Source organism: Pistacia vera, unplaced genomic scaffold, assembly GCF_008641045.1.
Source record: "Pistacia vera cultivar Batoury unplaced genomic scaffold, PisVer_v2 Contig445, whole genome shotgun sequence".
Classification (NCBI taxonomy): domain Eukaryota; kingdom Viridiplantae; phylum Streptophyta; class Magnoliopsida; order Sapindales; family Anacardiaceae; genus Pistacia; species Pistacia vera.
In genome coordinates this window covers 1,094,425-1,109,501 of record NW_022196274.1, presented here as the reverse complement: position 1 = coordinate 1,109,501, position 15,077 = coordinate 1,094,425, and the positions used below count along the sequence as shown (strand labels likewise).

General features: G+C 35.9%; 2 protein-coding genes across 3 annotated transcripts; both read left to right on the top strand.

The window, feature by feature from the left end:
* The first annotated feature begins 326 nt into the window (after nucleotides 1–326).
* On the top strand, nucleotides 327–8,888 carry LOC116144422 (putative white-brown complex homolog protein 30). Of its 2 annotated transcripts, XM_031429872.1 has the most exons (14): nucleotides 327–559; nucleotides 655–731; nucleotides 1,178–1,447; nucleotides 2,004–2,067; nucleotides 2,166–2,309; nucleotides 2,502–2,536; nucleotides 3,043–3,116; nucleotides 3,576–4,501; nucleotides 5,897–6,193; nucleotides 6,351–6,824; nucleotides 7,313–7,461; nucleotides 7,720–8,009; nucleotides 8,101–8,234; nucleotides 8,735–8,888. In XM_031429872.1, exons 1-14 carry the CDS (start codon nucleotides 327–329, stop codon nucleotides 8,886–8,888), a joined length of 3,321 nt encoding a protein of 1,106 aa, XP_031285732.1. The 2 variants fall into 2 exon arrangements, with proteins under 2 accessions (XP_031285732.1, XP_031285733.1); XM_031429873.1 differs by lacking the exons at nucleotides 8,101–8,234; nucleotides 8,735–8,888 and having other exon boundaries at nucleotides 7,773–7,957.
* A 1,528-nt stretch (nucleotides 8,889–10,416) lies between these two features.
* Nucleotides 10,417–13,163, top strand: LOC116144425 (translin). The gene is made up of 7 exons (XM_031429878.1): nucleotides 10,417–10,783; nucleotides 10,952–11,048; nucleotides 11,141–11,256; nucleotides 12,164–12,208; nucleotides 12,471–12,496; nucleotides 12,611–12,746; nucleotides 12,844–13,163. Exons 1-7 carry the CDS (start codon nucleotides 10,417–10,419, stop codon nucleotides 12,951–12,953), a joined length of 897 nt encoding a protein of 298 aa, XP_031285738.1. The 3' UTR covers nucleotides 12,954–13,163.
* Nucleotides 13,164–15,077: the final 1,914 nt, after the last annotated feature.

Here is a 15,077-nt window from a genome sequence, read left to right as displayed (position 1 = left end):
GCAACATTTCAGCATTTCATTAGCATTTTCAAGCACCCTGTACTTCAATATAATGAAGTGATGAGGTGTCACGGTTAATCGCATTGGTATTATGCAGAGATTTTAGCATCCCATTACTCAAATTCTTGATTGCTGACACGTGAAGGGTTATATTTTGAGTCCAACTGGTATATTATTTAAATTGGAAGTATTTAAAGGTTGTTGCTGGCTAGTGGCAATGCCGTAGTCAGTCACCGTTTGGATTTACATTATTCAAGGATTTTATTACCAAGTTATTGGATGGTTTTTGCTTAAATTTGTGATTGGGAGAGTTCTAGAGGATAGAAATGGGTGAAGTTCGGATTAATATCTACTGGGTACCCCATGTTATATTGTCTCTAATTTTAATTTTAAGTTTATTTCCAATTGTGCGGAGTGTGGATGAGAATGCCTATAGTAAGACAGGAGACCCAGCCATTTCTCGTCTAGTTACACAGTTCATCTATGCCCGCCTTTCCAATCTCACTAAAGTGTTAATCCGTGATATCCAGACTCAGTTGGGCTTCTGCATAAAGAATGTGTGCGTAAATCCAGAGTTTCTTTCGTTGGTTGCTTTTTTGTGTTTATTTTTCTTCTTTTTATTTGGTTTTAGTACCTGAACTCCTTGTTTTACAGTGATGCTGATTGGAATGAAGCATTTAATTTTGAAGGAGATTTGGATTTTTTGACAAATTGTATCAAGAAAACAAAAGGTATGACATTATGTATTGGTGTTGCGGTGATGCTCTTGAAGTTTCAATTCATACATGATAGAGTGCTGCAATGATGCTCATAATTGTGTGTATAAGCACAATTGAACTTTTTATACAAAACCTTGAAAAAGGGGCTAGTGACAATACATGTTTATAGTTTTCTCACTCAGTTGATTATTTCTCTGCTGAGTATTCCAAATGACGTGAACTCGCATCCTGTCAAGCTGTTGGTACATGATCATTGGAGTCAGTGTCTTGATATGTTCCTTTTTCTTGCCAACTACTTGGAGAATTGCGGGCTGATAAAATTTAGCCATAGCATTTCTTGTCTAAGTAGTTTGATGGCATGCACAAACATTTTATTTCTCTTCACTTCTGGCAGAAATATATCTATAATCCAAATAGTTCTCCTTGTTTCTAATGAAGGGTATCATTTTTACTAGCAGAGGATCTTGCACAACGACTATGTACAGCAGCGGAGATAAAATTCTACTTCAACAGTTTATTTGGGAGGGGTTCAAAAACAACCAGTTACTTGAAACCAAACAAGAACTGCAATTTGACCTCATGGGTTTCTGGATGTGAACCAGGATGGGGTTGTAGTGCTAACCAACATGTTGAACTTCAAAATTCAAAAGTCATTCCTTCTAGGACTCAGACTTGTCAACCTTGTTGTGAGGGGTTCTTCTGCCCACGGGGTCTTACTTGCATGATACGTAAGTATAAGATGATCCTATTTTTATTGTTAGCATATATTCATGTTTTATTTTGGTTGGAACATCTTTGTTCTTAGATGGTTCATAATTCACTTTTATCTCTTCTATATTGTTTATGAAACCATTTGCTTTGAACACGGTGATAATTTTTTTATTTGTGGGAGTTTTAAATACAAGAGAAATTCCTCAATTTTTTTTATCCTAATTTCAGAAAACATGAATAGTGATCAGCCAAAGTTCATTAATTCTGGTGATAGGAGAATTATATTATGGAACTAGAAACCATTTATAGAGAAACAAAAGGAATAGACTAATAAATGAATTATATTATCTTCTTTCATACTTGGGGAAGGATTTCATCTCTTTTAACTCGGAAGCATATGACCTGCTGTTGCCCTAAACAGTGGGATTATTGATTAACTTGTTCTTCAGAAAATATTTCAAAAACCTTGATGCCAGTTTTGTATAATATGTAAGTTGATGCAATGGACCTTTACTCATGGAAGCAAAAGGGTATCTAATGCCTTTGTTGTTTTCCATGTTCATATGAATGAAGCTTGCCCACTAGGATCTCACTGTCCACTTGCAAGACTAAATAAAGCAACTGGAGCATGTGACCCGTAAGTTCACGTCCGTTCTTCATATTCTTTGTCTTCCTCTCCTAGGTTCTCATAATCTATATTATGCAATAATGTTTATCAGATGATAAAAATTGCAGATACAGTTACCAAGTTCCTCCTGGAAAACCAAATCATACTTGTGGTGGTGCACATATTTGGGCAGATATTGAGAGTAGTGACCTTTTCTGCTCCCCAGGATCATACTGCCCAACTACCACTAGAATAGTTCCTTGCAGCGCTGGGTACTGATTTTATCCCAGAACTCACATTTTTTCTGCCACCTGTAGCAGTTTATGCAAGATATTCCAATGCTTGGACTCTGAATTACTATGAACAGTTCATTTAATTATCTCAATAAATGAATTGATGATATAGTGTAACTGTTTGATGATCCATATCTGGATTCACTAATATTATGTTTCATGCAATTGCAGACATTACTGCAGGAGGGGTTCCGTTTCTCAAGAACGTAAGTTCAGTTAGTTTTATTGGCTTATGATTTTTACAGCTTTAAATCTAAGTTCTTGACCTTTCTTGCTAGAATTCTCCATCAGTATATGTTGAATTCATACATGATCTTATATTATATGTTAGTCAATTCAAAATCAATCAAATTTAGGTAGAAAAATTTAGAGAATGGCGATCGATTACAGCAACAAGTGTTGGATGAATTATATTTCAACAAATTCTGAATATTTAATGCCTGTTTGTGGTTTTTGTAATTTATGAATCAAGCACTCATTCCTAAGCTTACCCTTAGTCTGGTGTAGTCAAATATGGATATGATTCTCAAAATATTTTGATTCTTCGATAAAGAAAAATTGAGTTGTTGTGTGTGAGTAAGATATCATCAAAATGGTTACATGTGTCACATCTTCTATGTTTTCATTGGAGTCTTGAAAGCCTGCTTAATGCTTTTGGTTGAATTATGAATGACTGGATAACTGACTAGATTTTTATATTACTGTCTTGCAGCATGCTTCAAGTTGGCTACATGTAATTCAAATACTGAAAACCAAAATATCCATGCCTATGGTGTCATGCTTCTTGTAAGTGTTTACGAAAAATTCATTTAAAAACTCTTTCTTAACCTGGTTATATGGTGAGTTGTTTATGCACAATCTAAAGTATTCTCAATTCTGGCTTTCAACTCATAGTTCGTGTCTGATACTCTCTTAAGATTTTCAATCAGAACATTGAATGCATTTGTGGTTAATTTATATGGAAAGTGTTATGCGGCAATATATTCCTACCCTTTTACTGTATACATTCTACTTCACTGATCATATACTAGTAGCATCTCAAAATTTTGTTCCCAAAGTCTTGATCACTCTTTACTCTGAACAAAGAAAAAGGAAAGAATAATAAATTCGTAACATCGTAGTGAAATCTCCAAAATTTTTAATACAGAGTGTCCTCTTGCACTTGCAAAGCAAGCAATTTTAGATGACCTGCTAGCACCTGTTTTAGTGTGATAACATATGACATTTCTTGACACGCCAATGTAGGTTGCATTGATTACTCTGCTGCTCATTCTTTATAATTGGTCTGACCAAGTTCTCAGCACTAGGGAAAGAAGACTGGCTAAACGCAGAGAAGCTGCTGTAAAGCACGTACGAGAAACTACACAAGCACGTGAAAAGTGGAAACATGCAAAAGAAGTTGCCAAGAAACGGGCAACTGGGCTACAACAACAGTTATCACGGACATTTTCTCAAAGAAAAACCACAAGGCAATCAGAGCAGCTGAAGGATTTTGGTCCAGCTAATCCTAGCTCTGATAATGTTTCTTTGCCCCTAAAGCCTCCAGGTACTTCAAGCTCATTTGAGCAATCATCTGCAGCTTCAAAAGCCAAGAAAAAGGAAGAAAATAGCCTAAAAAAAATGATGCATGCCCTTGACAGTGACCTGGATGGTTTCGAAGGCTTTAATCTGGAGATTGGGGATAAAAATACTAGAAAGCAAGAGCCTAAAGGTAAAAAACTGCATTCTGACAGCCAAATTTTCAAGTATGCGTATGGTCAACTTGAGAAGGAGAAAGCTCTGCAGCAGGGACAGAAGTTGACTTTCTCAGGATTAGTCTCAATGGCTGCTTATGGTGACATCAAGACCAGGCCTGTGACTGAGGTTGCTTTTAAAGATCTTACCCTAACTTTGAAAGGAAAAAACAAACATCTGCTGAGATGTGTCAATGGGAAAATTAGGCCTGGGCGAGTTTCTGCTGTCATGGGTCCATCTGGAGCTGGAAAAACAACATTCCTTTCTGCTGTAGCTGGAAAAGCAACTGGGTGCACTATGACAGGTTCCATTCTAATAAATGGAAAAGTTGAATCTATCCACTCATATAAGAAAATTATTGGTTTTGTCCCACAAGATGACATTGTGCATGGGAACTTGACTGTGGAGGAGAATCTCCAGTTCAATGCAAGCTGCAGGTAAGTCTACAGCATTCGTTACTGTTTAAGATTCTAAAATATTGGTGTCAATTCTCATAGAACATTAGCGACTGGGGAATTTTTCTTAAATGTTAATAGCTGTCATTAACTTTTAAGATTGTCGCATTTGCTTCATGTTGTTTGTGAATATTAACCTCCTTTAAGGACTAGGAACTTGATAGTATTAGTAGTGCCTCTTGCAATTGGAATCACTTGGTTTTGATTTTAATAATTGCGATCACTTTAAAGATGGTCTCAACTGGTCTACACGAATAAATTTTATATTAACTACTATCTTTCTGCTAGTTAGGTTAACAAATTCAGCTAACTCAGCTCCTTCAGTCTTCCACTCTCCCGTCTAATTTCTTGGGCTTGAGTCTCGTTCCGATGAATGACTTAAGTATCTTTCTGATAGTTTTAAAATTTTACTTAAGCTTTCAGGATCTTGCTCCCCAGCCCAGAATTCAAGAAATATTTTAAAGAATCCATTTCTATGAAAGACATCAGTTGGAGCATGCTGTGTCTTGTTTCATGCCGACAAGTTAAAAACAATCATACAGTTAACATTATATATGCCAAAGGAAAATATATTGAAAATCAAATAATTATACCTGCCTAGTTTTAGTATTCAGATCTTTGAATTCTTTCTAAATAGTCTAAGACCTTGTGTTCCTTAATTATGGCCACAACTTTTTTCAATGTTTGGAGCATTTATCATTCAAAAACATCACTTTCAAAATGCAATTTCCATAGGATTTATTTAGTAAGTCACTTATCCTTTCCTGTGGGAAGCAGACATATTGTCTAAGTTGTGAGCTCTGGTGCCCTTTAAATTTTTGTCTCCAAAAACTCTGACCTTCAGTAGTAGGTATAAACTCAAAGAATGGTTTACTTGTTTTCTTTTCTTGGTTCCTTTTCTTGTTCTTGTATCAAAAATTTATCTGGTTGTGGCACAGTCCATGCACCTTTTAGTTAATGTAACCTAATCTTCCACAACAATGATCTTCGCTGATGGAGAAAGAAACAAAGGCTACTCAGGCTACTCAGGCTACCTATTATGTTTATTATCTTTCATGAACAAGGCCTCTCATATCCAGTTATACAAGCATAAACCATCCTTTAAAAGGCATGCTCGTAGTTGATCTCTCCATCTGCTTTGAATGACAATGTCTTATTCATGCCAAATTTTGTCCTTTCTACTAAAATTTCTTACAACTATAATTTTCATTTTGGAACCTTCTTTCAAATTATTGCCGAAAAATTAGTCTGGTTTCATGTTGTTGATCCATCCCATAATTTTACTAGTGCATCTACATTCTTTTGATATTTTCATGTTTCTCTTTGTTCCAATCTAACTTTGTTTAACTGATGTTGCGGGATTCCAAAAATATGGAGACTATCTGCCGGTATGTCAAAACCTGATAAGGTCCTAGTCATTGAAAGAGTTATTGAGTCCTTGGGACTACAGACGGTAAGAGATTCACTTGTTGGGACAGTGGAAAAGCGAGGAATCTCTGGAGGGCAGAGGAAGCGAGTTAATGTGGGGATTGAAATGGTCATAGAACCTTCACTCTTGATCTTGGATGAGCCCACTTCTGGTTTGGACAGCTCATCCTCACAGTTGCTTCTTAGAGCGCTTCGACGTGAAGCTATTGAAGGGGTTAATGTCTGCATGGTAGTTCACCAACCAAGGTATGCTTGTAAAGGAAGAAATCATATGACCTTCTTTTCCTTGTTCTTCCCATTAACTCTGATCATCAAGGTTATAAACAAACTTTCGCATGATATAGCAATTTTTTTCGTTAAAATCTGCGTAGAGCAAAGATAACATTGCTTTCTTCTTATCCAGTTATGCATTGTTCAAGATGTTTGACGATTTAATACTTCTAGCCAAAGGTGGTCTGACCGTGTATCACGGATCTGTGAAGGAAGTTGAAAAATACTTTGCTGGCCTTGGGATCATTGTACCAGAGCGTATTAATCCTCCAGACCACTTCATTGACATTCTAGAAGGCATAGTAAAACCAAGTGGAGGTGTGAATCATCAACAGCTTCCTGTCAGGTGGATGCTACATAATGGGTATCCTGTGCCTGCAGATATGCTGCAATATGTTGATGGAGATTGTTCCTCCTTGGTCAGTCATGTAGCAGATCCTAGTGCTGGAGCCACTGAACAATCTTTTGCTGGAGACTTGTGGCAGGACCTAAAGTCTAATGTTGAGCTAAAGCATGATCATATACGACACAACTTCTTGAACTCTAAAGATTTATCCAACAGAAGAACTCCTGGCATTGCTCGTCAGTACAAATATTTTCTTGGGAGGTATAAAAAAAATTTATCGTTCTTTCCTAATGTAGAAACACGAGTAGGCAGCTAGCCAAAATTCTTCATTTCTTAAGATACCAATGGAGGAAAATTAACATAAGGTTTACCATTGTCTTCAGAGATATAATATGGATGATTGACTAGAGCAGAGCCATGCCCCTTTTTATATCACACTGACAATTTAAAACCTTCAAAAGAAAGTTACACACTTTTGATTGGCTATTTTTTTCAGTCACAGACAATTATATAATCATTACTTCAGGCAGAATGCTCGCTCCCTGGTATCATAAGTTTTCTATCAAATTGTATGAATTTTAATATGGAAGTTAATCAGTAGTTGGGCAACGTACCGATTACTTAAACTGGTCTTTTTAGATTAAAGCTTATCATTTATTTGAAAAGGTGGAGCTGGTTTCCTTTTGGGGACTACATGAAACTTATTTCAGTTTGTCACAATTTTATAATATAGAAAAATATTTTTTCAGGGTTGGAAAACAGCGACTACGTGATGCCAGAATGCAAGCAGTTGATTATCTCATTCTATTAGTAGCAGGTGCTTGCTTGGGAATTCTTGCGAAAGTGAGCGATGAAACATTTGGTTCCCTTGGCTATACTTATACTGTCATTGCTGTTTGTAAGTTGCAAAACTCAAAGTTGCTGCTATTCTTGATAATAATCAATTTGATTTTTTTTTTTTTTTTTTTTTTTATTGGTATGGACAAAGAGATCTAGAAGTTTTACTTTGCCACTTCTCATCCATTTCAAATAATACACTACTGTCATGGTCCTTTCCAACTAGAAACTGCTGTGAAAAACTTAGAAATATAATCTTCAATTTATGTTTCTATTGCTATTTTCTAGTCTTATTTTGCATAAACTTGCTGATTTGCAGCACTACTATGCAAGATCGCAGCATTAAGATCATTTACTCTGGACAAGTTGCAGTATCAAAGAGAGACTGCATCTGGGATCAGCAGCCTAGCTCATTTTCTTTCCAAGGATACATTTGATCATTTCAATACGGTCATCAAGCCACTGGTTTTTTTATCAATGTTCTTTTTCTTCAACAATCCCAGATCAACCTTCGCAGATAATTACATCGTCTTAGTTTGCCTTGTATATTGTGTGACTGGAATAGCTTATGTGTTTGCAATCATCCTTGAGCCTAGTCCTGCCCAACTGGTATGTTCTAGAGGATATGAATTTGCTTTGTCTCATTAACTGGAGGATGTTCTTTTATCTAATGAGATGATTCTTCCTCATTTTCTTGCAGTGGTCAGTGCTTCTTCCTGTTGTTTTGACTCTTGTCGCAACCCAGGACAAAGATAGTGAAATTGTAAAACATTTGGCAAAATTGTGCTATACAAGATGGGCTCTAGAATCTTTTGTCATTGCAAACGCCCAAAGGTTTGTGCTGACTGGAATTCTCTTTTCATTATGTATGATTGCATAGGCACCAAATACACATTCATTATGCAGTAGAACATTTCCACTGAGCAATTTATTTTTTCTTACGGGGTAGAAGGCATGAGCTCAAATATATGGAGTAGAGAACCAAATTACTTCATAATTCATGAATAACTGCACACTGAAATTTGCGTGCTCATGAGAAGTTGTTTAAGAGATGATTCACCTGTGTTGGCTGTCTTTTCAGTCTTTTTATAGCGTGAGAACACAAGAACACATAGATATTAACATATATGCCATAGATGTGATCTTCTAGAGACTATTGCAAATTGCATAAGGAAAAATGATTCTGATTGTGACTATTTGACATCACCTTTTTTTTTTTTTTTTTTTTAAATTCTTCAACTATGTAAGCAATAGCTCTCTCATTTTAAGAGTTGAAAGCCACTGATACGTTTCCAGAACTGTGATATAAGCTCAACATCTTTCTTGTTCCTCAGATACTCGGGAGTCTGGCTGATTACTCGTTGCAGTTCATTAATGCAAGGCGGGTATCATATTGACGATTGGACTCATAATCTCATCTTCCTAATTCTTACAGGCATCATTAGTCGCATTGTAGCTTATATATCTATGGTGACTATCAAGAAGTGATTTAGGAGGTTCATTTTAGTTGATTCAATGGTGTTTAGCAATGAAAAGTCCGGTTGATGTCTCTTGTATCATGGTAAAAACTCAACATGAGAGGGGATCATGTAAATACCCAAAAGAGAAGCAAAATTCTCTTTAGCAATAGGAATTCACTACTAACCGTTAGGTAGACATGTAGATAAATAATAAGATAGTAAGCAAAAAAAAAAAATTGCTTCTTGTATAGGTGAAAAGAATTTAAAGAAAAAGGAGTTTTTAGTTCATATTGCACCTTGTTATTCTATAGAGAAAATGAGGATAGCTAACAGTATATTACACTTCTTGTTATGGAAGAGTGAAAAGAATTTATAATATTTTACAATTTTGTGTCAGTATCATGGTTTAAGGAATAAGGAGGTATTTGATTTGTAACAAATACATAAATGTAAAATGTAATTTATGAAAATAATCAAATATAAGCTAATGCAATTCTGTATAAATTAGGGGTGGGTGGGTCCCCGTACCTGCCCAAATTCAAAGGAACCGGAATTGGAACCAATCGGTTCCTTAGATTTAGAATTGGAATCGAAACCGGCCGATTTTGGTTCCCAGAAGCCAAAAACCGAAACCTGAAACAGAGGTTTTGGGTACCCAGGTTAATTTTAATTACCCCTATTCTTTTTTTAAATGACAAATAAATCCTCCAAAAATTACAAATACACCCCCAATTGTTCACAAAAATTATAATTCAATCCTAGTTCTTACTTGGGTACCCAAATCTTAGTTTTGGTTTCGTTTCCACCTTTGTAGGAACCGAGAACCAAAACTGGAACCAGTTAGTTCTTAATTTTTAGAATCGAAACTTACCTTGTGAGGGCCAGTTTCGAGTAGGAATCGGAACCAGAACCCCAAATACTTGCCAGTTCCGGTTTCAATCAGTTCCCCCTAGTATAAATAATAGAAAAAGGTAAAAATCCATTTTTATTTAAAGAAAATATCAAACCTACATAATTTTGCTTTGAATTTATGTTTTATATATCAATAATATTATTTTCACAATTTTCTCTCACAACTTCTGACATGGTAATTCGTTATTGGTTAGCTCGCAAATAGGTAGACAAGACCCATACAAGCAGGCATGACTCATTTTACGAGCTGACCAATAACGAATTATTACATCGAAGGTTGTGAGAGAAGGTTATGGGCCTCGCATTACTCTTTATATATTATGGATTTATTTCTCGTGGGATTGTTCAATTTTAACTACACTCAACCTATTTGAAAACTATCAAAAACCCTTAAATTTATTAAGAATCTTCCTAAAATATCAGATTTTTAATACCGGCTTTAATCAAAAAAAAATATGAGCCCTTGGATTTTAAAGTGCTTAATATCCAATCGACTACATTATTCATATAATATTCAATTTAGGCTGATGTGGCACGACACGGTGCCGTTGATTAACAAGTGTTAAATTGCAAGCGTCAAACATTTCATCGTCAGAAATATATACACGTATATATATATTCAAAAAGAAAATCTACTTTAAAGCATGAAATCGGCGTTTAGGAACGCCGTCGCTTTCAAAAGACTTTCTCACCGGTCGCTCCATAAACCCTCACACTCTCCTCTCCACTTTCCCCTCACTGCCGCTCCTCCGCCATCTCCGTCGCTTTTCTCTGGCATCAAATCCGAAACTTTTCGCCCGCTCTCTGCACCTCTACGTTACTCCTCAATGACGGACGGTGGGAGCAACGCGCCGAGCTCTTTACAGAAGCAGTTCGAGGACTTCCGTGTCCAGCTGGAAGAGTCTGGAAGCGTGCGTGAGCGAATAAGAGGCATTGTTCTGGAGATCGAGTCCACCACGAGGCTCATGCACGCTGGCCTCCTTCTTGTTCACCAGTCCCGGCCACTTCCTGGTAACCAAATTATTTAGATTTAGTAGAACTTTTAGCTTCTTCTATAAAACATGTAAAAACGCTTATATTAGTTTGAGTAAATTTTTTTTTTTTTTTTCTCTTTTAATATATATGACAATTTTGTAAAAGGAATGAAATGGTGTAAGTTTCACTATGATGTGGGTGCAGAGGTTTTAGAGAAGCCTAAGGCTCAAATTGATGTGCTGAAGGAGCTTTACGGTCGACTGGCTAAGGTTCTATTTGAATGTCCTGGGGAGTATTACAGGTGAGCATAATTTCTTAGAAAGTTGGGATTGTTGATTATTTGAATTCAGTAATATATGGTTGGTGGTTTTTTTTTTTTTTTTTTTTTTTAAGGTATCATGGTGATTGGAGAAGTGAAACACAGAATGTGGTTTCTCTGCTTGCTTTTATGCACTGGCTGGAGACTGGAACTCTTCTTATGCATGCGGAAGCTGAACAAAAACTTGGCTGTATGTTGGCCATTACTTTTGGCGCTTTTTATTTCATCATGTCTCAGCTTCTTGATTTTATGAAATTGATTTCTTCTTGTTCTGTGATCCCTACATAATAGAGTAGTTCTTGGATATATACACTGGTAAGAGAACATAAAAAGGGAACTTTTTTTATAATCATCTATGTTTATATAGACTTCTAACTTCTTGTCTACCTGTTTGTATTACATTCTGTTTCATGAGTGACTTGATAAGGTTGCGAAGTACTTGACTTGATAAGGTTGCGAAGTACTTGACTTGAACATGTTGCAAAGTACTTTCAACGAATTTGTTTAGAAAGAATCATATATGCTTTGCCAGCCAAGTCATCAATCCTCACCGATTATCAGTAGAAATCTAAAGTTCAATATAAGATTTTGGTGAGTCATCTTAGAAGCATTTTGAGATAACTTATATATTTACCTCATTCAAACAAGACAGGACCTGAAGTCTGTCTTCAATCATATTGGTTTTGAACTGGAACCATTGTTTGATTTATTCTCAGACTAGTTTATCATTCATGTTTTGCTTTTTGGGACTTAATATTGGTTGGAGCTATCTGCATGAAGTGTCTAGTTTATGACTCTTAAAGCTTTAGAATTAGGGGACTTTATGTTATAGTGGATAAAATATAACATTCAATTTGAGTATGCTGTGTCCATTTATCTTTTTAATTTATTTTGGGAGGTATAGTTGATGTTGTCTTGATAGTCTTCTGGTAAGGCATGATGAATGGAAGAGAGATTGCAACAGTATGCGTATTATTACAATTTCTGCTTTTCTCTTCCCCTATATGTTATTTTTTTCCCTTTCTGTAATTACCCAAGATCTTCAACTGTGCGTTGTAGTCTTGAGCTCAAATATTATTTGGTTATTTATGATGCAGTGCACCATCCTGAGTTTGCTTTGGACATTGAGGACTACCTTGTTGGTGAGTGTTCCAAGAGATTTTGTTTGTATTAGCTTCTAGAGAATATTTCTGTTAAATAACTTTGTGACAATGTTAAGTTCTTTTGGAGTTATACTTTTTGTTAATGAACGTTGAATCTGTTTTCAATTTAAATATATCTTTTTTATGGCTGGGGCGCTGCTCTTTTTCCATTTGTGGTGCAAGAATTATAATGTGCTGTGGTAATGGCTGTTTTTTTTTTCTTTTAAGATATGCTGATGGATATACTTTTTATATTATGCAGGTCTGTGTTTCCTTTCTAATGAAATGGTAAGTTTTGGCAAACTCGATATTGGCAAAGATGGTGATCTGATTAAGTTTGGCATCCAACGAAAATAATTGATAGTAGAATAAATCATTTTGTAATTTGTTGCGGTTTTGCAGCCAAGGTATGTGGTAAATCAAGTGCTTGCCGGGAACTATGATTGCCCAAGAAAGGTATTGAAGTTCTTAACAGATCTTCATGCTGCCTTCCGTATGCTTAATCTCCGAAATGATTTTCTGCGCAAGAAGTTTGACAGTAAGCTTTATCCGCCCTTCTTATGTCTGAAATGCCTTTAAACAACTTATTCTAAAGTTGATTTGGTGAAATCCTACTCTCTTGGCTGGCGCAACAGGTTTGAAGTATGACTTAAAAAGGGTTGAAGAAGTTTATTATGACATGAAGATCCGACAATTAGCGAATGGGGATTCAACTGAAGATCATGGAACCAAAGCAGAATCATAGATTGCAATCATTCCTCATTTCATCTTTGATTACTGAACAGTCTTAGATTTTATGTTCTTTCGAAGATGATCAGGAAAGGAATTAATCGAGATAAAATAGGGTAATTTTCAGATCTTGTAGATCTTTTTTTGTGGCAGTTTATTTCCTTGGGAGAATTTTATATTAGAAAACTTGATAAAATAATACTATTATCTTATAAAAGTTTTTTCATGTGTGAAATTTTAAATTAATAATTTTAAGGTAGAAAATCTTAACCGTGGATGTAATTTCTGATAAATAAAAGTATATATTATGTTATTTATCTGCTGGCATCACTAGATTGGTAAAAATATTTGATTAATATATGAATAATTTTAGAAAAATGCTACAGACATTGACGTTTTGCATCGAATTTTTACACCGAACGACATGTCTACTGAATCAGACGAGCCATGTAGCATATTAACAGATATTCTGCAAATGAACGGTCGTCTATTAAATATAGACGACCGTCCATTGTTATTAGACGGCCGTTCATTTTAAATGGATTCTTGTCTATATTATATAGACGGCCGTCCACCTATAATGAACGTCCGTTCATAATTTAAATTAAAAAAAATTTGAAAACAAAAATTATAGATGTCTATCCATATATTATAGACGAGCGTCCTTACTGAATAGATGAGCATCCTTATTAGATGAACGTCTGTCTATTGTTTAAATTAAAAAAAAAAAAAAGTATTGGACGGGCGTCCTCTTAGATGGACGCACGTCCATTTCTCTATTTAATAGCACCTGTTTCTTCACTTTATTTTCATGACACCTGGTTCTTCACTTTTTTTTTTCCATGGAAGTATTCCCAAACATGTAAAGAGTCATTCTTGAAGAAGACTCTTTCAACAACTAAAGTTGCTTTTGACATTTTCAACAAACAACACTCAAATTCGGCCTGCTTTTTTAGCTTACACAACTTTGATTGGTGCTCTTTCTACAGTTCATGAATCTAATCTCATGCTTGCAGACGTTTTGCAAAGAAAAATGCTATTATTTAGTATGGACGGGCTTCTAAGTCAATCAAGCTGAGTGAAGCTTCTTTTTAAGTATGGATAGGCGTCCTTTTTATGTGGACTTCCGTCTATAGTAAATGGACTCCCGTCCATATAAGATGGACGAGCGTCCATTATTTTTCTTTTAAATTTTTTTGGACGGGCGTCCATCTCATAGTAAATGGACACTCGTCCATACAATACGAACGAAAGTCCAGTAAATATGGGCGGGCGTCCATAAATGTTGGATGGTCGTTCATTCACAAAAGACTCCAGCGTGGTCGCGTCTGACTAGTTTTCATGTCCTTCGGTACAAAAATTCAGTGTAAAGTTTCGGTGTCTGTAACATTACTCATAATTTTATATCAACTTCTCTTACAAATTGGTTAGTTGACAACAAGTTTTACATAGTTCTCATTAATTAATTGCAAATTAACCAATTACGAATTATCACGTTAGGATTGTGAAAGAAAATTTGTAAAAAAAGATTGTTGGTATAGGGTGCGTATCTTTTGCAATATTGAACTGCATTAAGCAAATGAACAGTTTTGTTACAGTCTAGGTTTGGAAACCCGGACCAGACCGGGCGGTCGAACCAGTCTGACTGGGACTCGCTTGCGTTTCCGGTTTGAAGAGAGTAAATAATCGGGATTTACAGTCAAGCTGTTTCAAACTGCGGTTGGACCGTCGCACTATAGCAAACCGACGGTCCAATCGGTATTTAACAGATTTCCGATCCACACCTTTCCGGTTTAACACATGAAATAAAAAAAAAAATTAAAATTTAAAACCACAGTTGCGCACACATAAAGTCAAAGTGTCAAACTCAAACCAAACCCTCAAAATTTTTAACACATTTTCAATTTGCTTTTGAGCTACATATACAGAGCCGTCTTGCCCCTTCTTCAGTTTTTCACTTTTTCATCTTGGTTTGCTACTGCCGTTCGCGATCTCTTCCACTCTCCAGTCTAGTCCTCCTCTTCGTGTCCTCCATTCGCGATCTCAGAAGTCAGATCTCCTTCAAGCTTTCAGCTAAGCTTCAGCGATTCAGCCTCACGTCTTCACTCTTCAGTCTTCAAGTCTTCGATCTGCAGTCTGC

Bases quoted from the DNA above. Each gene is read 5' to 3' on its own strand.
- LOC116144422 (XM_031429872.1), top strand. From the start codon at position 327: ATGGGTGAAGTTCGGATTAATATCTACTGGGTACCCCATGTTATATTG. The intron at 4,502-5,896 runs GTAAGTCTACAG...AAAAATATGGAG, and splicing joins CAGTTCAATGCAAGCTGCAG to ACTATCTGCCGGTATGTCAA. The intron at 6,825-7,312 runs GTATAAAAAAAA...ATATTTTTTCAG, and splicing joins TACAAATATTTTCTTGGGAG to GGTTGGAAAACAGCGACTAC.
- LOC116144425 (XM_031429878.1), top strand. From the start codon at position 10,417: ATGAAATCGGCGTTTAGGAACGCCGTCGCTTTCAAAAGACTTTCTCAC. The intron at 11,049-11,140 runs GTGAGCATAATT...TTTTTTTTTAAG, and splicing joins TGTCCTGGGGAGTATTACAG to GTATCATGGTGATTGGAGAA. The intron at 11,257-12,163 runs GTATGTTGGCCA...TTTATGATGCAG, and splicing joins AGCTGAACAAAAACTTGGCT to TGCACCATCCTGAGTTTGCT.